Source organism: Athene noctua, chromosome 1 (genome assembly GCF_965140245.1).
Source record: "Athene noctua chromosome 1, bAthNoc1.hap1.1, whole genome shotgun sequence".
NCBI classification, from domain to species: domain Eukaryota; kingdom Metazoa; phylum Chordata; class Aves; order Strigiformes; family Strigidae; genus Athene; species Athene noctua.
Window position 1 is genome coordinate 260930466 of NC_134037.1, and position 25564 is coordinate 260956029.

A 25564-nucleotide genomic window follows, 5' to 3' on the forward strand; every position below is an offset into this window, starting at 1 on the left:
CGCGACTGAGCCTGGGGACCATCCCGAGAGTCAGAGGAGCTGCACGTTTCAGCCCCTCTGGAAGGCAGCTGCCCCCAGGACCCCAGCTCCATGTCCAGGTTTGGGTTATGTTGGAGGTTCCCATCTCGCATCGCCTGGTCAGACCATTTTTTTTTCTGGTTGTCAAGACCGTGTTGGCTTCAGGTTGTCCTCCCTGTTCTCCAGCAGTGGGGACACGGTCCCCAGCCGCCTGTAGCCAAGTAGGCGGCAGGCAGGGAGACAGGGGCTCTGGAGGGGGCAGCTGGAGGCTGGATCCAGCACTGCCCCACACCTGAAAGGGTTGTGAGTGGTTCTGAGCAAGGACAAGGACAGTCCTGGTTGTGTCAGGGGAGGCAGAGACATGGGGGGCTCGGCACCACAAGGGGATAGGGATGACATGGGGACACTCAGGGACACTTGTGGGGTGGCATTTTGCCCCTTCCTGAGCCGTGGCTGAGGATGTGTTCCCCACGAGGATGGGGACTGGGAGAGGCTTTCCCAAACCTCAGGTCTGCAGCTAGAGACCTGAGGAGCTCATTGCACCCCACGGGGGCTTGGCACCAACCCCGCTCTGTGCTGTATCCACACTGCTCCGGGCCCTGTCCCTTGTGTGTCCTCACAAGGCTGACGGCCAACTGCTGCCGGTGGAAGTGGGGGGGTCCCAGAGCGTTCAGCCCAGCTTTGGGGGGGTGGGAGCCAGTGTTCGCCCTGGCTCTGGGCCAAAAGCCCCCCGAATCTCTCAATGTCTGGGAAGGGCACCCATGGCATCTCTGAAAGCAGCTGCTGAGCCCCACGTTTGCCAAAACACAGGTAAGCCAGTCTGAGGACTTCAGAGCAGGTCTGCCCCGCCATGTTGCTCCTCAGCCTTGGCAACGGTGCAGCCTTCTGTCTTGTGCAGAAACAGTGAGACACGAGGGGGATACTGGGAAACACCTAAGCTGTCCCCATTGCAATGCCACCTCCAGGAGGGGCGTGAAGGACCAGGCTAGGAGAGAAGTGGAGCTGTAAGATGTACATGGGGACTCCAAACAGACTTTGGAGCTCCTCTGCCTCCACGCTGATGGCGGAGCAAGGTGCTGAACCATGAGGAATGGAGGGACATTGGTTCCCAGAGAGGTGAGGACCACGCAGGAGCTGATGTCCCTCTGGTGGTTTACCTGGCTGGAGCTCAGGGGTGGGACTTCTGTCACCTGGAGAAGATGGTGGTCACAGCAAGGAAGGGCTGCCATCACCTCTGGCAATGGCTTTTGGCTCGGGCTGTGTGCTGGCAGCTGGAGAGGCTGGTGGTGCCCCGGGGAAGTATCGGAGTGGGACATGGGGTGAAGCTCCCCACGGCTGTTGAGCATCACCGGTTAGAGACGCAAGGGGCTCCCAGAAAAGGTCTGTGACGTGGGAGAGCTGCAAGGACACGCTGGTGACGCACGGGCCACTCGCAATCCCCCAGGAGCCCCAGGTCCCTCTCTGCAAGCTGCTGCCTGGCCAGCCGGCCCCGCTGATTCATGGGAAGCGTGTGCCTGCTCCGACTGCCGGGCATTGCATCACGCTGCCCCTGGGAACACGTCAAGCCCCAACGGTGCCCTGCTGCTGGCCACCGCTTTGGGACATGACTGATAAGGGACACGAGATGGTCACAGAAAAGGTCTTTGTCCTTAAAAACCGCAGCGCAGGCCCCTGGCAGGACGGGGGCTGACGGGGCAGATCAGGCCCTCCCCGGCGTGGCAGGGGGACGCTGGCTCTGCGCTGCCCTGGAAAGGCTCCCGGGGCACCCGCACTCTCGCCACCTGCCACCGGGAAATAACCTTTCCCATTCACCTCGTTGAAGCAGATCAGGGTCGCAGGTTTATTTATATCTGTTTCACACCATCTAATTAAGCAAGAAAGCAGTGACCTGGGCACAGAGGTGCTGTATCAGGAAGACAAGAGATTAAGTGCAGTTTCAAACCAAAATGTTCAACAGTGAAGAAGTTCCAAATACCCTTCTGAACCCAGCCCCAAGAAGTGCCAGTCACACAACCCCACCGCCCCCAAGGACGGGTGGGCTGACAGCCCCCACGCCCCTCCCGGAAGGCAGTTCCCTCCCGCACACCCTGCCTTTGGATTCGGGGTGCTCTGGCCTCAGCCGTGCCCCCTCCCGCTGCCCATCGACCGCTCGTGCAGGCACCAGGGGGAAAGTACCCCCCAAATTCACACCTGCACACCTCAGGTCTGGCTCCCTGCTTGGCCGTGAGCCACCAGGGTGTGCTCAGGGCAAAGGCGGGCACCAGCCTCCCAGGAGGAGATGGAGGGAGGGGATCCTTCCCTCTGCTCAGCCCTGGTGGGACACATCCCAGTGCTGGGTCCAGTCTGGGCCCCAGTACAAGAGAGAAATGGGCAGACTGGAGAGAGTCCAGTGAAGGGCATGAAGGCGGTGGAAGGACTGAAGCATTTTCCATTTGAGGAGAGAGATGGTGTTTGAGCTGTTCAGCCGGGAGGAGGCTCAGGGGGATCTTCTCCCTGTGTATAAAGACCTGATGGGGAGCGTGCAGAAGACGGAGCCAGACTCTTCCCTGTGGTGCCCCGAGACAGGACAAGAGACCAAGGGCACAAACTGAAATGCAGGAAATCCCACTTGAACATAAGAAAAAGCTTTCCTTTCTCTTACAGTGAGGGTGGTCAAAACCACTTTCCCCAGCTGCCCAGAGAGGTGGTGGAGTCTCCATCCTCGGAGATACCCAAAACCCAACAGGACAGGGTCCTGTCCCTGGCCCTGCTGAGCAGGGGTTGCACTAGACCATCTCAGAGGTGCCCTCCAGCCTCCCCAAGGCCGACCCTGGCTCCGTCCCGGCCTGGTGCCCCCCGTGCTCTCAGTCCCAGAGCTGCTGTGGGCTGCTCAGGGCGTCTGATGGGGAGGGTTCTTGGCCAGGCCCGGGCTGTGATGCCGGCAGGGCTGCTCTCGGCAGTGTCCAACAGGCTTTGGCTCCTGCTGTTGCCCCTCCAAGGCCTCTCCCTCCTGCTGGGATGCTGAGGAATCCTTTCAGGCTGACACCTTCTTGAATTTCAAAGTCCCTTTTGGAATTCCCAGGTCACTATTTAATCCAGCTGAGGGTCCTCTTCCTCCTTAACATACCCAGGTTTTGGGTAAACACCTTTCAGACAAGTATCAGCTGTTTCTTATCACCTTATTTTAGCAGAGGGTGTTATCAAGGCCATTAGCTGAGGGTGGGCTGTGTGAGATCCCCACACCAGCCCTGCAGAAGGCAGGTGGCTGGGCAGAGCCTATGTGGGACACTCCCTCTCCAGGAAAACCCACCACTTGCCCTCTTTTCTCCTCCCTCATACTGCTCAAATCAAGACAGTTTTTCCATGGTGTTGCTTGCAGCCTTCCTGCACTTGGGGCAGGTGCTGGACCCACTTTCTAAGAGCTCCAGGAGTGGTAGGAATGGGGGGTCAAGACAGGACCAGACAGGAGAGTCCCTGGGCACCCCCCTGTCCTTGCCCTCCACTCCCAACGTGGGGACGCAGTGGGACCCCCGGCCAGCTCGGGCGAAGGCCACGGGCAGGCTGGGCCAGGACAGATTGCGCAGAGCCAGGGACCCGGCGGGGCCGAGCCCCAGCTGGGCTGGAGCCAAGCCCGGCCCCGTGGCCATCCAGCCCGGCCACGGCTGGCAGGAGAGGACAGCAGAGGACAGCAGAGGAGGGACGTGCCCCGGCCCCGCATAAAAAGCCCTCAGCAGCGATGGGGAGCAGGTGGCACCCCGAGAAGAGCCCTGCCCAGCGCTGCCAGAGGCGTGCAACGGGGCCATGGAGCAGTACTTCTCAGCCACCCAGAAGATGGAGCAGGAGGTGATGTTCCCCAGCCTGCTCCGAGGGGTCTTCCCGCAGCAGGAGGGGGCGGCCCCGGCCACGGGCGGCCACACGGACCTCTACGAGCGCTACCAGCTCCTCAAGGCCATCAAGCCCATGGTAGAGAAGGGCCTGGCCTCTGTCAACGACCAGAGCCCGACCAGCATTGACACTGATAGAGTCTCAGATGAGGGTGCAGACAGCAATCTGGAAGAGCGCCTCTCCCATCACGTCAATGGCTTGCAGCAAGTTCTGACAGACCTCACCAAAAACACCAAAGCCCTCACCCGGAGGTACAGCCAGATCCTGGAGCAGATCAGCCTCAGTGAAGATCAGTCCAGCTCGTGAGCCTGCATCCTCAGCCTCTGAGGTAAGAGCCTGGGGAGATGCAGTGCCAAGGTGGAGCTGGCTGAGGCGTAACATAACTTTGTCCTCTTGCCCCATCATCTGGGGGACTTTCCAATGTTTGCATCACACCCTCAGATCCCAGGACTTACAAGTCCGCACTTCATTGCTCAACAGATGCATCCTCCTGGGTTTTTCTTTCTCAATTGCCCACTGGCGCAAGCTGCGCCACTGAACAAAGGTCACTTTGTGAGCTCCACGTTGTCCCCAAGACTCCCCAGCTTGCAGCATAGGCAATCTCTGGCTGCTGTTGTGCAGACACAAAAGATGCCAGGGAGAAAAGGGCCACGTGGTTGGAAGACTCTGAGCTCTGGACTCCAGGAGCTGCCAGACAGTGATGCTCTGGCTGATTCTCTCTTCTCTGTGATGGAAACCACAACAAACTAATTTTTAGGGAGCAATTTGGCAGTTTCTGGTCTCTAAATGTCTAAATTTGCACACATCTCAGATTCTTCAATTCTCCTCTAGCCTGGAGGATGAGAACCCATTCTCCATCCCGGTGGGACTGACATCCCTGAGAACCCTTGGGGAGACATCCCTGTGCCCCATTGGAGATGGGGCTTGTTGCCAAGCTCCCTGTAATGAAATGGAGAGTGTAGAAAAGTGACAGCAACAATGCACAGCATTGACTTCACAGTGTTAACCCTTGTTTTGGGCGAAACACGGCCAGGAATGGCGATGTCCCAGCCAAACCATGTTGGTTATCCCCACAGGGTGATCCATCATCCACAGCCCAGCGGCACTTTTTCTCCTGCGCCGAGTCCCCCTGAGGAACGTCCCTTGTGAGCAGTGCAGAGCTTTGCCATCTGCTCCTCGGGTGCTGCCTGCACCAGCCAACTCGCCCTGCGGCCGATCCTGCCAGCAACCTTGCTGCTTTGTCTCGTCCCTGTCCCAAGGGGATTTCTGTGGGACAGAAATGAGTGTTTCATGTTACTTGTAGAAGGCATCTTTGAAGCGATGCTTTTTTCTGTGTGTGCCTAAAGCCCCGAACCAGTCTCTTTGATAATATAAATGAAATGCAAAGCCTTGTGCAAACATGCTCCGTGTTTCCCACCAGCTGCCACTTCTGTATAGCTACTGTCCCCCAACCCATGAGGATGAGGGGACCCTGGCCACCGAGGCCACGCTCCACTGCACAGAGGTGAGCTGGGTTTCTTTCTCCAGCAGGGTGTGAGAATTGGGTTTGTGTTGGGATGGATGTTCCCCCGGCCCTCTGGCTCTCACACCTTGGTGTAATCCTGCCATCATCCTGTGCTGGGTGTTGGGATCCCAACCTGCTCCCCAGCATCCTTCCTTCCCTTCTTCAACATCCCCTTCTCTCCTGGACCCCCAACTTCTCAGCTCCACAACCCAATCGGTACCTGCACAACCCTTCCTTCGGACCACACTCATCCCACCCTTCAGGCCCAGCACCATCTCCACCACACACAGCCCTGGGGACAACCTGTCACAATTCCTGGCAGTCCCAGAAACAGTGGGGGGCAACTGTGCCTCCTCTCTGCTTGGCCATGGCACTCTCCGGAGCCAGGGCAATGGAGGAGGTGGGGATGCTCAGCTGGGGTGAGTAGGAAGGCTTTGCTCACCTTAAATCCCTGTAAGCTGTGGGGAAAGCAAGGGCAAAGCCCTCACTGGGTGGGTGGGCAGGGGCTGCAAGACCTTTGAAGGGTGGTTGGAACCCACAGCACAGGCTGGGTCCCACCTCCAGGTGACTCCTTCCCTCCCAGACACACCACCTTGGGAAGTCCTACTGAGCTGGGCACTAGAGGGAGGTGTCCCCTTGCCTCTTCAGGCCATTTTAAAATTCAGCAGTTGAAACATCACTGCTTTGAACAAACACTGGTCCTCCATCAGATTTGCAGTTGCAGAAACTGGAGATCTGAGAGCATCTGTGGTGAGAGGAAGATTGTGACCATGCCCTGGGCTGTGGGCTCCAATTGTGTTGCACGTGTTGCTGCACATGCTCTCCAAACGTGCCATATCTCAAGACTGAAATAACATCCTTCAGACTGAAACCAGAGGCTCATCAGCTCTAAAAATCTTGGTCTAAAATGAGCAAATGTTCTGCAGATGGTTCCCCTGTTTCTTCCCATTACCTGATGTGAGAGACTGAAATGTCAAATGATTGTCTCAAAGCTTGTTTGTGTGTGTGCTTTGAGTCACAGGGTGGTGTAGGTAATGCCTTGAACATTCATCAAAGACCAGCTGTGGCCTTTGTAATTAGTCTAAGGAATGTCACCCAAGGAAGCAGGAGTGTATCAAAGGATGCACCCTCCCACTCCCTTCCAGTTGTATTGACAGACTCCTTAGATAAGCCTTAAATGGGGTAAATGTGGACTGAGTGAAACCAAATGTTTCCCCTCAAGCACAAGTATCACTGATCACTAGCTCTCTTATGTAAGCCTGATACTTCCTTGCTAATGACTTTGCCCCTTCACCATTGAAGAGGTGGCAAGAACGGATAGGAGGTGAGCATTTCTGCCCCAGAAGCTGGATGATTGCTCAAAAAGCATGAAGTCAGCAAAAACGTGTGGGAACAGAGGAAAAACCAAAGGTGGGCGGGATGAGTACAACCACCAACTCAATTGGACAAGGGGTGGTGCACCCCATCTCCCCCTCAATGCATGTGCAGAACCCATGTTCCACCTCTTTCCTCATCTCTCATGGAAATGAGTTTGTGGAATACCTGCCCCTCCTCATCAACTATGCTAATCAGTTGATAAGATGAACTTAAATGGCAACAGAAAACTTTGCTGTGCGTGCACCCACCACCGAAGAACTGAAGACTGAGGACCAACGGGACGCTGCTGGATCCATGGTGGTGGCAGTTCTTGCGACTCTATTCCGCATGCTTGCTTGATTTTTGTCTTTTCCTTCCATTTTGTCCTATCACTACCACTCTTCACTTTTAATAATAAAAACTTTTGGGGGTGTATGGCATTTGACCTCGTTTGTGCCTTAATCTCAGTCTTGGGATCATACTGAAACCTCCCCTGACACTGGATTGGGACACCTGAAGGCAGGTCCATTGGTGCATGGGGGGACCCTGATGGCTCAGCAGCACTCTGAAGCTCCACAGCACTGTGAAGAAACAGAAAAGCAGGACCTCCAACCCTTGCTTTTATTTTATTAGAGTTTCACAACTCTAATAGCACAGACAATAAGAGAGAAAACTTATTTCACAATTTAACAACAAAATGCACTGCAGCTTCAAAGCTGCACCACCCAACCACCCCCCTGCCCTGACATCCTGAGCAATGGTAGATGCTATCTCAAAATCAGTCACCCTTAAATCTCTGCACGGTCTCAAAAATAACTCAGAAGCATCAACTGATGGTGCTGGGCAAAAGAAAAGACCTATCATTTTTTGCCTAGTTTTCCCATTCATTTTTACCTTCCTTGAAACTTCAGGGACCAACCAAGGCTGAAAAGACAAGACTGTGCCATGTAGGGCAACAGGACTGGACAAGTGTCTCAGCAAGGAGGATAACTTGAGCCTGGTAGCCTCACTATTGCTCTTCAAGGTTCTGCTGCTGTGCCCATGGGGAAGAACCAAGGGCTGGAAGACTCAGGTCTGCCTGTAGCCCCTCTACCAACCAGGCAGAGGTCTGGGAGAAACTCCTACATCTTACCCAGCCACAGCTCTGAGGATGCTAATGCAGGAGTTGAGAGGCATTACCAGTTTAAAGGCTATGGTTGGTATTAAAACTTTTTAACAGTCTCTGATGGGTGCAGCAAAACACTGCAGCATTTCCAGCTCTCGTGGTCTTAATTATTTCCTTGTGTGCATCCATGTGATTAGATGAATATCTAGCCATTTGTTTAAGAAAAAGACCCGTTGTCCCTTGTGACTAAGGGAATTATCTTAAAATGTACTATGTAATCATTTTAAAGCTCAAAACCAGAATGCAAATAAAAAGAACTCCCACATATACATGGGGAGGGGATAAAAATATTTGTAAGATACATATGCACATCTTATACAGAGATACACACTCCATGTGTATAATTTTTGATATATATGCATACATGTTAATCTTTGTTTCAGATAAAACTTCTCATGGGGAGGCAGAAGACTCAGATTTTGGAAGGGAAGAATTTATGACATAGAATTAAGGATCTTTGAACGTTATATTTTTTGCCCAGCACTCCTTGTATGATTCTGCTTGGCCAGGAGGCGTTTTGCTCCCTTGGCTTCTGATGATGTTCTGGGTCCTGCCCAAAGCCAGCTCAGATCTTGATACAAGCCACCAGCTATGCATTCCCCAGGTCCATGAAGGTGGGTGGAACTGATAAATGTCTGGACGGCAGCGGGTAGAAATGCCGATGGTGTTTGCACAGCACGTGGCTGTTTGATTTAGGAGTGGCTCCTGGAAGGCAGAGCCACCAGCCCAGCTGCACCGCTGCAATTCCTGGGCAGATCTAAAGCAAAGTGCTGATGGTTTTGCTTTTCAGCCACATCACACTTTGCCCTGGCTATGCTAGAAGTTTGCCAACATGTGGGTCTCTCCCTCGCTGGGCACTGCTGGCTCCACCAGGAACAAATTCCCAGGATCTGGCCGTGCAGGCTGCAGATGGAGCAGTGTCAGTGAAAGCTGATGTGAGGACAGTGAGCTCTTGGATCCCAAGTCTCATGACGGTTGACAAAGAGACGCTTCACAAATTGTGCAGGCTTGTCACAGGTCACCAGAGCAACCTGGCAATTTCCAGGAGTCAGCAAATCACGGAATCACAGAATCATCTAGGTTGGAAAGGATCTTGAAGATCATCTAGTCCAACCGTTAACCCAGCACTGACAGTTCCCAACATGTGCTTCAAAAGACCAAAAAAATCTGGTTTTCCTGTGACCTTCACACTTGATGCATACCCTGGCAAAGGCCAGGACAGAGATTCGGATGCCTTGTCAGGTTCCAGCTGGAGCAAATACTATCGCGTGGGAGCTCAGAAGAGCTGCGCCAAGTTTCTTGCCTCTCCTCTTTGCTAACCCATACACTGATGTTTAAAATAACCTGGCTTATCTTCTAGTTTCCACAGGAATCTCCTCCACTGAGATGCCCTGACACAGATGGGTCCTGGGAATCAGCTTCTTTAGGTGCCCTTTCCATTGACTTATCATCACTCCCAGCAGTGATAATGCTAAGTGGCTGCAACACACCACGAAGGGTGGAGATCAGCTATCGATTGTCACCTCCCTGTTCCAGGCAAAAGAATGTTATGCCCTTGAGAAACTTAGATACTGGAGAAGAGGGAACAAGAGGGGAAAGACAAACAGGAGCTGCTCCCAGCTGCTTCTCCACATCCAAACTTTTCATTTTCCTTCTTGTTTTAAGCATGTAATTATTTTCTTTCTCCTTGGATTTAGTGTATTTACTTGTACTAGGGCATAAAACCCAAATCTGAATGTTGTCGATCTAATACTCTTAAAACAGACACTGCCAATTCAATGTGTTAAGGAAATCTGTTAAAAATACTTTTATGGCTAACACTATTTTCCAAACTGATGTATGTACCAGCATAGAGATGTTCTACTTCATTGTTATGTACATATTTATACAAATTTCAAAAACCACATGATTATTCCCCACAAAGCCATTGTCAAGTTTCTCAGTCTTTGGCAGACACGAAGTTCTCAGCATTAGTATGATTATTCTTGTGATTCATACTGTGGTTGCTCATACAAGGTCCACAGACAGCCTAATCCTTTATGCAGGCTAATCCTTTATGCAAAGACAGTGAAAGGATTGTCCCTTCCTGAAAGAGTTTACAGTCTTGGAAATATTCCTCTTCTGTTAAAAAAACATGTGGGCAGAGGGAAATCTACTTCTGAAATATCTACAAGATAAATGTCAGGGCCAGTGGCCACCCTGAGTAGAATAGGCAGGAGGCCTGAGGCATTGCTGTGCTGGAGGAGTCAGGAGAGGAATGAGGAGCATCAAACTGGTTTTTCTTCCTTGTTCTCCTCATGGTCCTGTGACCCATTTGGGCAGCTGACCTCTCCAGTAGGTCTCAGCAGACTCCCCTTTGAGGACAGGACCTTGCTGATCCTGCCTGATCTCCTCTGCAAACATCCTCAGAGTTCTCTTTCTCTGCTCAACAGCAAGCAGGTGGACCTCCAACAGACCATCATTGCATCCGACGTAGCTTTAAAAGGCCCAAAGGATGAAGGATTTCAGGGATCCAGGCCAACTGGTAACAAACATAAAGCCCAACAGAGATCCTGGGTGGAAATTCCAGCTTAATAAAAATCAAATCCCATTCCCCAAAGGGAGAAACCCAGCTAACCTCCCTGAAACAGCACAGCAGCAGCCAAGACCTCTCCAGGGGATGTGGAGCAGCAGCTGCAATGGAGCTGGTGGTTCTGGGAATCCCAGGATCCTGGTTGCCCGAGGCCATGGAGACTTTCATGGTCTTCGCTTTTTACTTCTTTCTCAAGGGAAGAATAAAATTCGAAGTAGCCTGAGCTAACTGTTACCAGCATCATGGACTGCTGAGAGCCTTGTCAGAGCTGCCTCCTCCAGTCTTCTCCAAAACCCTGATCCCACTTCTGCCTTTCATGGGCTGCTCCCCCACCCACTGGCTTCCTCAGCATGGCTGTGACCACGGGGTAAAAGGAGGACTGATAAACTGCGAGAGCAACTGTTTCCACTTGGTGCAGGCACTGAGGGGTTCGATTGAAGAGTTGGGAGCCTGAACAGCAAAGCTGTGACACCAAACAGCTCAGAAGTGTGGTCCACTTCTGGTGTGACCACCTAAAAAAAAGGCACCAAACCCCCACAGGCAGGCAGCAATACACCAATGGCTTGGGCTGTGAGAAGTTCTTCCTAAGGCCTCTTTTGAGATCAGATTAATTTGGCAGTTTAAATCAAATCCTTATTGAAAAGGGGGAAAAAGTCCAACTGGGAGTAATTTGTATAGCAGGACTGAAAAATGGCATCTTAAAGCAAGTCGTGCAGTTGGTGGGATTAAAAAGTCCTGGCAGAAGCACAAATAATAACAATCAGACTTTTCACATACCTGGTGACTTCCAGCCAAAATACTTCACAGACTTTCAGGCTGATTCTTTGTCCCATGATGTGCCAGCAAAAGTGGCCAAGATAAAAAAAAAAGGAGTAAAAGAGTGGGGGAGCTAGACCAGTATGTTCTTCAGACTGAAGGACCAGCTGCGGTTGGTCTAGCAGTAGAAGAGAGTTGTGGACATCAGCTAACAACAATTCCTTTTGCTGAAGTGGTAAGGATCTGCGTTGTGGCATTGAAGGTTTGGCCTCAAACACCATCAGCCACCCTTGATTCTGGTTTGGAGGAACCTTCCAGATGACCTTTTGAACAAAATTACCTCTTCTACTGCTCTTCACCCCTTCCCTAGTGAAAAGCTTGTGGGAGCAAAGAGGTGATGGTCTGCCTGTATATCCAGTTCTGCAGCTGCAGAAGGAAAGGTTATCACCTCCAGCATCTAAGATGTGCGGTATAGAACGAGTCTGAACTCCACCTCTGACAGTTATATCCAGGGTATTTTCTGAAGCACCTATATGAGACAGCCCAAAGAATGGGATTGACAGGAATCAAAGGCCCAGAACATGCCCATCTGCCAGCTCTTCTTGTTTTCCAGTAAGCAATGATTTTTAGAAACTTATTACCAGTCACAAAACCTGGGGTCCCACACAGACCTCACCAGTGCATCCAGCACTATTAATTCTTCTGGTCTGGCAAAGGGAAAATTCAAACAGCAGAGATAACTCGGACACAGGTTATGATTGAGGATCCCTCAGGATGCTTCAGAGCAGCAGAAGCAAAACGTAAGATGGGTTCAATGAGAGTTACAGCCAAATGCACAAAACATTCAAAAGAATCCGGGTCCAGCTTTGATGGAGCCTTGGGTGAGGACTGGCTTTATTCTCAAGGTGAGTGAATCAGTACAAATTATAACACTTTTTGTTCATGCCTCAAGCTTCTGGTCAGATCAATGTTGTCTTCTGGGAGGATATAGCAAAATCCCTGGAAGATGCAGAACCAGCAAAGCTGGTGTCCATGAGCACAATGCAGATATTGGGTAAGTGGTTTCCTTATATAGCATGCTGTCATTTTTCATCACTAAAATCATCCCCAGGAAGATTTTTAGGAAGCGCTTGTATTTGTCTGAGATTTTCCCTTTGGTTGCTGGTATCAGAAAGCAGCTTGAAATGAAAGACAAGGCAAGAGGAGATTGGTAGAGGACATTGGTAGAGGAGATACCACCTTTTATTACACCAACAGAAGCTGAAAAAAAAAATTGAAAAAAACCCAATCAAAATTAAACAGAAGCTGACAGACCTGAGAAAGCCTTGTATTCCCTAAAGCGTGGATGTTTTTATCCCTCTGTATCAGCTGATCTAATAAAATATATTGTCTCTCATTACAAACACTGACTTATACCTCTGACAATCATGTCCATGGCAATTTTGCCTCTGTAATGGAACAAATACTCCATGGCAATTTTGCCACCATAATGGAACAAAGACACAGAAGAGATAAGTGGCCTGAAGGCAAATTTGAAAGCAACAGTGCACTCGGAAAGACCTAGATTAAAACCAATGAGACTCTGCAGGCCTGTGGTCCAGATCTGGAGGAGTTCTCTGATTTGATCCTCTGCATTTAAGAAGTGAACACAGACATCCTTGTGAGTATTTCAGTGCTGCAACAAACAGTCCCACCACCTCTCAATCTGTGGTGCTCTCCACGTTCAATATTTGGTGGATGCAGGATATTAGGAAGTGATATCACGCAAAGATACTAATCAAATACTTATGACCAGTTGAAAAGAATAGTCGAGGCTCAAGCAGAGATTCAGGTTTGGTTTTATTTACCTTGCACAAATTACTCAGTGCCCAGAGATTGTATTGGCAAGGAAGAAAATGTCACCACCTTGAACAGATTGTCAACGATGGGTATGACAAATGGGATCGATGAGATGGTTTAAAACAGCAGCACGCGGAGGCCGAAAAGCTGTGAAAATATTTACTGGTTTTGATATACCGGGTTGGTGAGGCAGAGGCGGCCACACAGGCAGACATTGCGGGGCTCCTCAGAGGTGCTCTGGGCACTCGGCCTCCTTCAGAAAGGATTATTCAGCTCTTAGTCACCGCACAGGTAGTGTTACAGGAGGTGCGTGCTGGCAGCCAGCCCAGGTCCACCCTCCACCTTGATGGTTGCCAGAAAACTAATGCACAAATAACTTCCGCTTTCAGGCTGTTCCCTCCCCTCTCCCTACACCTGCAACCTCTACCAGGGCTGTGCCTGGAGCAAAGCCGGAGCTTCCACAGCAGCAGCTGGACTGGGAACTTTGAAAAAACCTGACCCAACCAAGACAAAAACAAGTGAAAAAGGACTGGAGCGTGGTGGGGAGCCATCCTGCGTGTGGGGCAGGACCCGAGCACTGAGCAGCGGGTTTTGCCACACCACTGAGCCGTCAGCTCTCGGGGGAGATGAGCATTTCATCGGAGCACAAGCCCTTTGGGAAGCAGGTCACCGCCAGCCTGCATACAGTGAGTAAGGTATGAGCTCCAGGGCACAGCTTCCTCTTGTGGGATCAAACCATCCCCTTTGGGCTACATTAGAGGGTTTTTTTACCCCCACCTGCTATTTTTAAGACAACAAGGCTTGCCAGATATGTGACCAAGAAGAGGATTCTAGGTAAAAAGCCGTGTCTTACTCCGACCTGTTTGCACCAGTTTGCCTACAGAAAGGCCATGTCCCTCGCAGGCAGACAAGAACTGGCAACAGCAAATGACCCGAGTGGTTCTTTTTCTCCTTTGACAAGAGGTGGAATTAATTTAATATGAACTTTAACTGGTCAGATCCCTAAATAAAAGCTGGTGGTGAGTTTTGGGGGGTTTCAACTGTTCTTTAGAGTCTCTAATCATGCAAAAGCTGCCCTGTGTTGTAGATGTGCAGAATCATCAGGTGGGAGCAGTAGTTTTTCTAGCTCTAAGGAAAATTAATGGCAATCTCAGACAAGCAGCACATTACTAGGCAGAAATCAGCAACGAGATCAGATGACGTTTTCCTTTTCCCCTCCACTGCCCTCAGTTTATTGCTAACCAGTTTGTCTTCTCTGTTGTAGCTGCACAGCCTCTCCCCCAGACCTCTCTGTCTTTAAAAAATCCAGCCTTCTTGTGTTACACTTTTCAGGTCTAGGTTGCAAAATGCTTCCCCAAGGACGTAACTGTTTTTCAGATTAATGAATGGGGGCACAGATAGGTGGAATGACTTTCCTAAGTGTCACCTCGCTGGCTAATTACAGATCTGGGAATCAGCTGGTGCCAGTACTCCCAGGCCACTGGGAACCAGTTTGGTCCCAGGCCAAAACCGTTAATCAAGATCTGGAAACATAAGGTTAGTTGGGTGTGTTAATGAAGAACATGTTATCCACTTGTATTGGCGACAAACAGCATGAAACATCTGACCTGCCATCTGGAAAAGGAGCAAAGGCTCAAAAGCATGAGACCCTCCTATCAAATGATCCCTGCTGGGGAAAACTGTTGTTACCACTTGCACTAACGGCAAATTTCCTAACTGAGAGGCTTATTAAAGGAACAGCTTTGGGCTATGTTCCTCAGTGGGTGGGAACTACCAGATAGTCTCAGACAGAATAATTTTTATGTCTCCTTGGCCCTACTGTAAATGTTTGCCCTTGAGATGAAGCCACCCACATTAGGGCAAAGCAATATTCCAGCTGGGTCTTTGGCCTGAATCTTCCATTGTTTCCCTGGATTGCCCAGGCTGTGAGCAAATTTCTGCTAAGTCTGATAACTTGCTGCTTGCTAAAGGGAAGGTCTCCCTCTGCTCCAGGTTGGATATTCCGAGGAGTCCCTTCCTTTTGTTTGTTAAAACCTCTGTGAGCCAGTTCAGCTCAGTTAGATGAAGGAGAAGCAGAGCTGGCAGGAGGTGAGCAACAAAAGCACGTAGGTAGGTGCAAGGATGGAAAGGGGAGAGGGCAGCAGGAGCTCCCCCTTCTCTTGGTGTGAGCTGTGAGATCAGCTCACGTCATCCCGTGGGTCTGTACCTGTGGGATCCAGCTAAGCACTTAAGTACACGCTTCACTTGAGGCATGTGACTAGCAGCACTGAGGCAGATCCTTGCGTGATCGGATCCAAGAAAGAGCAGGTGAGCTCCTGGAAAAAAAAGTTGTTTATTGACTCATGCCTTCCCAATGGTAGGTGTGGTCCTGGCCAGGCATGTGACTTGCATTACAGCACTGGTGGTGGAGAGAAAATAACTGCCTGCTTTCTATTCTCTCCTTTTCCTTTACCGAGAATTATAAAAATGACTGAGTACAAAGGGAGGTTGTGAAAACTCTTCACCACTTGAACCATCAGGAAGGTCAGACTGGACACCAAGTCCAGCTTTCCAGGCATTCAGGCCTCCTCCAATGTGTTTCAGTTAGCAGTGGTGTTAATGTGTGATGAAATAAAATAAATCCAAAAAAAAATCCAAACTTTACATTCTTCCTTCTTACATCCACCTCTGGATGAATAATACATCCACCTCTGCATGAATAATTTCCTTTATTTCCTAGCTAAAGCTATCATACATTTTTAAAGTGCTTTGCTAAACGGCTTTTGTGCTTCACCTCTGACATGCTGGATTTTTCTGTCTTACTTCAGTATTTTTAACTAAACCCCCAAATGAATGGAAGCCAATTCCACCCATTTTTAAACTTTCAAAGAGCTTTATTTTTCTCCTTTGAAGAGAAAACAGCAGCTCAGGTGAGAAGAATGGAGTTGCACAGCTTTGAGCTCTATCCATGTCCCTCTGCACATGATCTGCTCACAGATCGCTCTCGCTGGAGGGACAGTGGCCAACAGGGGCGATGCCAGTGTGGGACTGGCGAGATCCATGTTGAATCCTGTAGTGACTAATAGCTTCCCCTAGGTACTTCTTGTCCCTCTTCCTCACTAGCAAAACACTTTCTTACATCCCAGAGATGTGGTGAGGACTTTTAGCCATTTAGAAATGCCCAAGTCTCTGCTGCCCTGGTTATGAGGGCTGTATAAACATCCTGCATCTCCTTTTAGCAATAAATGGGGTTCATGTTCCCGTCTGTTCTCCAGGAGATGGGGGCTTACACCACTTTTCACACCATCATTCCAATATTCAGCTGCAATCGCCTCTTTTTTTTTTTTCCTTTTCCTTGACGCTTGTTGACAGCCTCAGACGAGTAATGCGTGTGGCTTTTTGTCCCCTTGTGATACTTGCAGTTGTCACCAATCGTGGAGTTAAATGTCGGTGGGGAGATGTACACGACAATGCTGAGCACCTTAAAGAAACACCCTGGCTCCAAGCTAGCAGAGATGTTCAGCGGCCAGCCCAAACTCAGGACTGACTCTGAAGGGAGGTTCTTCATCGACAGGCCAGGCACCTATTTCAAATACATCTTGGAGTACCTGCGCAGTAACCAAGTGCCCACCCAGTGCATCCAGGACGTCTACAAGGAAGCGTTGTTCTACGACATCGAACCTCTAATCAAGCAGCTGGAGGACTCCCCGCAGATCTTTGGGGAGCTCGTGGCGAGGAAGCAGTTTCTGGCTCGTGTCCCCAACTACAGTGAGAACATCGAACTGATGATCCGCATCGCCAGGGCAGAAGCGGTCGCATCCCGCCGGTCCAGCATCATCGTCTGTGTGGTCAGAACCGAGGAGGATGTGGCCAGATGTCAGGATGCCTTGAACAGCTTGGACATGGATAAAAAATCCGTCGTCAAGTTTGGCCCCTGGAAGGCAGCACCAAGTATTTCTGATCTGCTGGACTGCATTCAAATGGATGTTGAAGCCAAAGGGTACAAAATATCCTTTCAGCCCCACGTTGCTGAAAAAGGTTTTCGCTTCAAATCGCATGACTTCTTCTACAAGTTCCTGTTCACCTGGTGGTAGCAAAGTGCCACCATTGGTGGGGAATGGAAGAAAGCAATTATTAAAACAAATTAACTTGGGCCATGGAGACTAAGCCATGGACTACCAGAGGGACAGGAAGAAATGCATGGACCAACAAAAGGATCTCCTTTGGTCATCTGCCAAATTAAAGAGCACTTAAGAGCCACTGTTTACTTTGGCTTTAGGGGATAAGTACAATTTAAAAGGTATCAAGAAAAAGAATAATTTTCAGTGTTGCTGACTATTACTTCAGTTCAGAGAGCCAGACCTGAGGGTCAAGCCAACCTCATTCAACCTAAGAGAAATTAATAATCCCAAATATGTCTCGTGGACATGTGGAGTCGGTCTCTCAGTGGAAAGGGAACAGGTCACATATGCACAATTCCGGATGTAAACACTGACAGCTGCGTTAACACAGGCTCAAATTAAATTTGGATCCCTAACAAGAAGGCAAAAGCTCTTTTTCTCACTGTTTTCCATACCAGAACCTAGGTTAAAAGGAAGGATTTCAGTGTTCCCCTCTCTCCTCTTGTTCCTCCAGTAGACAACCCACTCTCTAGCCAATGTATTTATTACCATTATTTATTATTTATTCTGAAGGAAAGACAGAGAACCTCAGCCATGGTCCAGGATCAACAAAAGGTAAAAATACCATTGCTGATCTGAGGAGTTCATAATCTAAGGACATGCACTCCTGTCTCAGGCCACACTATTTTAATCTTTTTCTTATGACATTCATCATTATTATGATACTATTGCTCAATATATAAGCTGCTGGAAGAATAGGGAAACTCCACCATGATTTGGTGGGAAGGAAGTGATAGTGAAGTGACAGTCTGGGACCTCAGTCTCCTTTACAGACTATGAATTGGGTCCTACATTGTATTTTAAAAATCTTAGTACTCCAAAGTTTATTTTTATACTGGAGATGGCTGTTAGCTTGGTTTTAATCACTCTGAAAATCATAATGGCTAATTTGATTATGATGACATTTATGTCTCAGAACATGGATTTTTTTCCAGTTAAGGACAATAATCTCTGGGATATTAAATAAAAAAAATAGACCCGAAGTTCTATCTTTATGCTAAGGGCTTTGAATCATTCCTAATTAAGCTTGGTTTCAGATGTGCTCATCCTAGCGCAGATTTCCCCCCAGTGAAAGATAGGAGTCACACCACTGACCTCAGGGCAGTTCTGCTGTAGGTATGAGGGGACTCTTTGAGACCTGATACAATCAGTGTCTCAGAAGGCAAAAAGGTCTAGAAAATAGGGTCTATGATTACATCTATGATCATAACCAAGCAGTCAGTGGTGCTTAGCCTAGAAGAAGAGACCAAGAAGGCTTTCAGGTAGACAGAAGTCTGCTTTAAGGAGGAGATCAGTTACTGTTTGTATGTACTAAGAGTGGAGGAAGGGGTAACTAGCTTAAGTCACAACAAAGGAGATGACTAAAATTAGATATTAGGAAAAAAATTCTGATTATAGGGTAGTTAAAGCCTCAAACCAACCAACATCGTAAGACTACAGGACTGCTATCATGAGAAACTTTAATAATTTTATCAAGGATGGTCTTACAGAACAGTCCAGGCTGGAAGGGACCTCGAAGGATCGTCTGGTCCAATCTCTGGTGGGAAAGGGAGGCTAGATGAGATTATTGAGCACCCTGTCCCATCACATCTTGAAAACCCCCAGCAATGCAGCCTCCACCACGGTCCTGGAGAGGTTGTTCCAGTGAACGATGGCTCTCACTGTAAAATTTCCTTTCTTATAATGGGAAGAAACCTCTCCCAGTACAACTTGCACCTATTAACCCTTGGCTTCTCTGTTATAAACTGACTTCTTAAAATTGGCTGAGTCAGAGTTTCCAATTTCTTTATTTAGCAAGCGGCAACAAGCAAAACAGCGCTGGGCGGCCGGGGAGTCTCCTGCTCCAACAACGGCCCGCACCTCTCAAGGAATTTTGTCTTAATTTTATACTATAAAACATTGCATATTCATTAAATGCCTATACATATACATTACCTAACCCGCCTACTCCCGCTTCGTATGGTAATTAGCTTATCAGTCCTTTACGCTTGCGCAGATGCTGCTGAAAATTACGGGCCGGGGTCTTCAAATCATGGGCGGTGGTCTTCGGGAGGAAGGCCGTAGGTCCTCCTCACAGTGTACTTTTCATCCTTCGCCTGGGACGTGATGATTTTACAAGCTTGCAGTGCTCTTACCAGTCTAGGCTCATTACTGGTCTTGAGTAAGGAGATTTATGGACGTCCTTGTTCATGCTTTATAAAGTACAGACACTTCTCTCTCTCGTTGCTCCCCTCCCCCTTTCTCTCTCTCTTTTACACAATATCCTTTTATCATGTTAGTTCTGTTAAGCACTTGCTGTTAGTTCTATATAACGTGCAATAGTTCATATGACAGTTCACCTTTCCATTGTCTTTTCTCTGATTTTGATGAACAAACAGTGTACCATCCATCACATTCTCCACTTGGCTCCTCATGAAAAGAGAGCCACCATCCTCTTTGTGGATGCCCTTTAAGTACAGGGAACACTGTGCTGAGGTCCCCCCGGGCAGAAGAGACCCCACTCCCTCAATCTTTCCTCGTAGGGTAGGTTCTCCAGACCATCTCCGTGGCCCTCCTTCACCCCCTTTCCAAATCACCCCATCTCTAAGATGCGACCAAACCACGGCCGCCCTCAGCTACCTTTAGCCACCGAGTGTCACAGACGTACCTGCTGCCCGTGTCTCCTGTCATCTAACCAGACATGGGTCTGTCAGGGGGCTCCTTGCTGGTGGGGCCCCCTTCCCCTCTCCTCGAAGGAGACATGTTTGAAGGCTGTGCTAAGCTTTCATGTGTATCTAACACAAGCTTGCCTGGAAACGTCCAGCCATGTTATTTATATTTTGGTCTTTATGTGGTCTAACATCAAAGATTTACTAAACTGGTGGGTATTTGGGGGGAAAACTGAGCCGGGCTGACAGTTCTGACGCCCCCCCCCCCGTCAGGTTTGGCTGCGGGGCGGGACAGGCCGCGGCCGCCATATCAGCCCCGCGTTGCCGTGGCAACGGGAGGCCGCCCCCTCTAGGGTCCAGCCGCCCGACCATAGAGTGCGGCCTCCAGCTGGAAAGAGAAGACACTGCTTTTGCCGCCTCCCTTCGGGCGTCTCTGTGGTTTCTCTTCCGGGTTGCGCATACGGCGGCCGCGGAGGGCCAAGGCGCGACATGGCGGCGCACCTGAAGAAGCGGGTGTACGAGGAGTTTACTAAGGTGGTCCAGGTAATGCACCGCCACCGGGCCGGGCCGGGCCAAGCGGGGCGGTGGGGGGGGACAGTCCCGACTCCGCTGTGAGGCGGGTGGCGCGGAGCTGTGGGAAAAGCCGCCGGCCTAGCCCGGGGCCTAGCCTGGGAGTGCTGCCCGCCGCCCTGGGCCGGGGGCCTCGGCGCTGGGGCGGCCCGTGAGGGGCCTCAGGGGAGCGGGAGGGGTTGGCCCTGGGTTTATGGAGGCCAGAGCTGCCTGCAGGGAAGGGGGCTGCCTCAGGGTGTGTGCCGGGGGGAGTAGTGCTCCCCTCAGGGCGGGGAGGGCCGCGTCTGCTGGGGGGAGGAGGACGCGACTTTCTCTAGCCCGGGCTGGGGGGGGCGGCAGTGTATTTCTGGGGTGCTCTAGGCTGGTGGGTATGGGAGAAGCCGTGGTTGCCTCGGGGTGGTTGTCTGGGGTCGGAAGGGGCTGGATTTGTGCTGCAGTGGGGAGAGGCAGGATTTCCCAGAGATAGGGGCTACTTGGGTAGGGCAGGAGGTACCCCAGGGGGCTGGGGATGTTTCTTCCTAACACAGCTGAGTGAGAGGCCAGTGTCTGCCACGGGGCACAGGAGCTTTCTCGGGCTTAGTGTTGGGACAGCGTTCACTCTGGGGAAGGAGTAGGTCAGGACTTGCTTTGTGTTTCTGAACCGTGTCTCTTTGCCCGCAGCAGCAGCATGAGGATCTGTCCTCTAAGAAGCTGCGGCTGACCAAGCCCAGCAAGTCAGCAGCGCTCCATGTCGACCTGTGCAAAGCCACCTCGCCTGCAGACGCTTTGCAGTACCTGCTCCAGTTTGCCAGGAAGCCAGTGGAAGTGGAGAGCGTGGAAGGGGTTGTCAGGATCCTGCTGGAGCATTATTACAAGGTGCTGAACATGGGAGCCATGTGTGCTTCCAGAATCCTCCTTCTGGTCTTGTTTTCTTGGTGTTAGATATGGAACAGGGAGTCACAGCCTCCTGTGTTGCTGCCTCGATTTCCAACAGCCTGGTCTGTTGGAACCGCTCTGTGGGGAGAGTGAGTGACTGTAGTCCTTTACCAGAGTGATTTCTGATCATGTGTCTTGGTGCCTTTGCTGATGGTTTCAGGAGCCTGTGACAAGGATGTGACTGTGCTATCCCTGCAGATGCGCTGCATGGTTAGTCTTAAATTAACTTAACAAGGGACAAAACACATGACAAGAAGTTTTGCAGGGAACCCAGCTGTCCAGAGCTGGTTCAGCTTTATCTAAATCCTTCTTGACTGATATTTCCATACCTTGCTCTTAATTTCCTCTTGCAGCGGAGAAGCTTTTTAGCTATTGTTTATGCTGCAAACTAAGCATTTCTAAAATGACACTTCTGAAAAATTTTTATCAAAAAAATCTTAACAGCAGAATAAAAAATAAATAACAGAAGTAATATATGCTTCATAGTATCCAGATATTGATCCTTTACTTGATAAAGCAAAACTTTATTGCATCTGGCAAAGCTGTGCTGTAGGCTGGAACATTTGTCATAAAATGTCCGTGTGCTGTGCTGTTTGTCTTTTTACAATTGAGTTTGTTTTGAACTTACACTAAATCTCTAAACTGTATTTTATATATTTCTGTACTCAACCTGCTTTGGCTTGTGTGTTGAGACTGGTTTACATTTTGTTGATGGAAACTTATTTTTGTCATTGGACTGGTTCCTGCTCAAAAGAGTATACAGTTTAAGGAACCCAACTTATTTCTTCTTCTTTGAAGAAAACTGTGGTTCCTGATCAAATAATACAGGTTGTTTGTGTTTGAAGTTTGGTTTGTAGCCTGTATTAGAAGAGAGACTCTTAAATCTATAGACCAGGTCACATATGCAGTGCACAGCCTGTTACAGAAATGAGTTTTTTAAAAGCATTGCAGTCCTGTAGCTGACGTTATTTTAATTAAGGTCAGAATTTTCTGAAAAACTGGTTTCTTAGTATCTCCAGAAAACTTGCACTTGAACTGATCTTTCAGAAACCTAATTGTGTGATGATGAGTTTTTTGAAGTGTTACTGTTTTGTTTAAGATGGTGCCACAGCCTCCTGCTCCTTCATTCTTTTATATTGTGATAGGACAGCCCCTAAGCAGTCCTGCTGACCTCTGAAACGGTTCAAAAATATAATCTGGCTTTTTCTTTCTTCTTTGTTTTTCATCCATAGCTCCCATGACCCCGCTGACGATTGAATCAACAGAGCTGAGCGAGGGGCATGTTGCGATGTGTGGGGGAAAGCCAGGGGGACAGGATACTGTATAAGCTGGTGTTGCTGTCAGGGATGTTGTGTCCTCAGAGTGGCCTGAGGCAATCTGGAAGGTCCCTTCCCAATTCATGAGGGTGGTCGGGACGAGGCGTTAGAGGCACCTTTACTTACTGCTGTTTTGTTTGTGGAGATGGCAATCAGACCTGCAAACTAAAAGGATGCTTTTCTATAATTTCCAGCTCACAAACCATTAGGAGGGAGAAGATGCCCTCTGGGGTGGAAGGATGCTTGTATTTCAATAATAACATTGCAGACATTATTCGTAAGGGTATTAAAAGTGCCTTTATAAGTGTCCTTTTCAAAATCATTGATTTCTTCTGTATTCATGGTGAGGGATGTCCTGTTATTAAAAGAACATCAGTAATGGAGAGTAAACACCGGGTGTGTGAACACCACAATATTGTGGAAATCCATGCATCCTATCCCTGGAGCACAGGTCTTAGGAGGAGCAGCTGAGGGAACTGGGGGGGTTCAGTCTGGAGAAGAGGAGGCTGAGGGGAGACCTCCTGGCCCTCTGCAACTCCCTGCCAGGAGGGGGCAGAGAGGGGGGATGAGTCTCTGGAGCCAAGGAGCCAGCGCCAGGCCCCGAGGGAATGGCCTCAAGCTGCCCAGGGCAGGGTCAGGCTGGCTCTGAGGAAGGATTTCTGTGCAGAAGGGGCTGTTGGGCGTTGGAATGGGCTGCCCAGGGCAGGGGGGAGTCCCCGGGATCCCTGGAGGGGTTGAAGAGTCGGGCTGAGCCAGTGCTGAGGGATCTGGGGGAGTTGGGAACGGTCAGGGGGAGGGTCATGGTTGGGCTGGAGGAGCTTCAAGGTCTTTTCCAACCGAGATAATTCTGTGATGTAAGTAGTCGAATGACAGTAACCATTGTTCAGGCACATAGTTTCGGCCCAGAAAAGAGAAAATTCTTCTCAGCTCAGCTGAGAGAGAGATTACTCCCACAGTATCACATTTGTCATTTGGGGGTTGTGTGTGACATGGAAGTCTCCTACACATAAAAGCTGTAACTGTAATATTTCTGCACCCGTTGAAAGATGTAATATTTGTAATTGCATTATTTCTGCACCTCTGTGTTCAGCGTTGCACAGTTCCTTGGTAAGACCTAAGTATGAAATCCAGCCTTCTTTTTGTCTTTCAACCTGTATTGAATATCCTCAGCAATGGGATGACAGAGAGCACTTACGGTTATGACCAGAAGTCTTGTGTGCATGAATCTGTAGAAGACTTGAAGTAATAACTCTTTGAAATGCATGAACCTTTAAAATGAATTTAATGCTAATTTGTGAAGTTTATTTCTGTAATTATCAACTGTGACAGCTTTTGCTTGTTGCTTGAATGAGCAGATGTATGCAGCTAACATATACTTCTGGTTTGGTTTTTTTTTTATTACCTTGCTGTGATGGGTTTCTTTTGATAAAGATTGGCAGGATTCCTCCCCACCATTAAGAGAAACAGTTGTTTTCTGTAGCCAAATGTCCCTCCTGTTTAGCAGAGGTCAAGAGATTGTTGGTCTCAGTTCATCTTCTAAAATTCTCCCATTTGTTCGTTAAAAATTTGCAAAGATATTAACATTATCAACAGCGAATTTTCTGATATCTTGAAAACTTGATTTATTTAAACTTTAAATTTTCAAACAATATTAAGGTCATTTTGAGAAATTACAAATAAAAGAATCATTTTGAAATGTACTGGAAGCTGACAGGCAAACATTCTGGTATGGTTAATTTTCTGTGGGGTGTGCTGTGGATGTGCAGAGGAGGAAGCAGCCTGACAGTAAAATTCAGACCCTTGTGCTGAATTATATATGGGTCCTGCCTGTGTGTAGTGTTTTATGCTCTCCAAACTGGAAAATGAAAGAGGGTGTCTTTTGTTTCCTTCCAGGAGAATGATGCCTCTGTCAGATTGAAGATTGCTTCCTTGCTGGGCTTGTTATCGAAGACTGCAGGATTTTCCCCAGACTGCATTATGGATGATGCCATTAACACACTTCAAAATGAGAGTAAGTCTTGCCTTTCAGGTGGTGCTTGAGATCAAGGCAGAATCACGCTGTCTTTTAAGCAGTTAGACAGTAACAAGGCCCTTACATCTGAAGTGTACAATGGGGAATTCTTGCTCAGAGTATTTATTTTCTGCTTTTGTGAATGATGACAGACAATACCGTGTTCCAAGGAGGAGAAAAATGTTCCTCAGACCTGCCTGCTGTATACCTTTGTTTTAAGGGAGTGCAAAGTTTGCTGCTAATGCAAGAAGGCATTAGTTTATTAGCACTGGATTTGTAATAAACAGGAAAGGATAGGTTGTCCTCTTTGTGGCTTTTTTAAAGTCAGTTTTTATTTTCTGTTATATTCACAGTTTGTATGTGCTTTACTTGATGCAGTTTGATTTTGGTTTAATGTCATTTATAGAGTCAAAGAATGGTTTGGGTTGGAAGGGAACTTAAAGATCATCCAGTTCCACCCCCCTGCCCCGGGCAGGGCCACCTTCCACTAGCCCAGGTTGCCCAAAGCCCCGTCCAACCTGGCCTTGAACCCTTCCAGGGAGGGGGCAGCCACAGCTTCTCTGGGCAGCCTGTGCCAGGGCCTCACCCCCCTCACAGGGAACAATTTCTTCCTTATGCCCAATCTAAACCTGCCCTCTTTCAGTTTAAAACCATTGTCCTGTATCCTGTCACTACAGGCCTTCCTAAAGCATCTGTCTCTATATTTCTTCCAAGCCCTCTTTAACTATTGAAAGGCCACTCTAAGGTCTCCTCAGAGTCTTCTCTTCTCCAGGCTGAACAACCCCAGTTCTCTCAGCCTGTCCTTGTAGGAGAAGTGTTCCATCCCTCTGATCATTCTCGTGGCCTCTTCTGCACCCGCTCTAACATGTT

At 49.1% G+C, this 25564-nt stretch overlaps 3 protein-coding genes across 6 annotated transcripts in view; all 3 read left to right on the forward strand.

Annotated features, from left to right (window-relative positions):
- The first annotated feature begins 3759 nt into the window (after window positions 1-3759).
- LOC141973897 (mid1-interacting protein 1-B-like) lies at window positions 3760-4188 on the forward strand. The gene has a single exon (XM_074932890.1). The coding sequence runs from the start codon at window positions 3799-3801 to the stop codon at window positions 4186-4188; it is 390 nt and encodes a 129-aa protein (XP_074788991.1). The 5' UTR covers window positions 3760-3798.
- Window positions 4189-13532: 9344 nt separating this feature from the next.
- Window positions 13533-19037, forward strand: KCTD14 (potassium channel tetramerization domain containing 14). Of its 3 annotated transcripts, XM_074932917.1 has the most exons (3): window positions 13533-13662; window positions 13740-13769; window positions 16476-19037. In XM_074932917.1, the coding sequence occupies exon 3, from the start codon at window positions 16512-16514 to the stop codon at window positions 17145-17147; it is 636 nt and encodes a 211-aa protein (XP_074789018.1). In that variant the 5' UTR covers window positions 13533-13662; window positions 13740-13769; window positions 16476-16511; the 3' UTR covers window positions 17148-19037. The 3 variants fall into 3 exon arrangements, with proteins under 3 accessions (XP_074789018.1, XP_074788998.1, XP_074789008.1); XM_074932897.1 differs by having other exon boundaries at window positions 13533-13769; XM_074932907.1 differs by having other exon boundaries at window positions 13533-13760.
- Window positions 19038-20343: 1306 nt separating this feature from the next.
- The window catches only part of INTS4 (integrator complex subunit 4), a 37380-nt gene continuing 32159 nt past the window's right edge, over window positions 20344-25564 (forward strand). Inside the window, exons 1-3 of one of the 2 annotated variants that reach the window (XM_074918434.1) lie at window positions 20344-20425; window positions 21113-21307; window positions 24577-24694. In XM_074918434.1, coding sequence (XP_074774535.1) covers window positions 20372-20425; window positions 21113-21307; window positions 24577-24694 — 367 coding nt within the window. In that variant the 5' untranslated portion in view covers window positions 20344-20371. The remainder of the gene's footprint in view (window positions 20426-21112; window positions 21308-24576; window positions 24695-25564) is intronic. The other variant, XM_074918442.1, reaches the window with a different exon arrangement.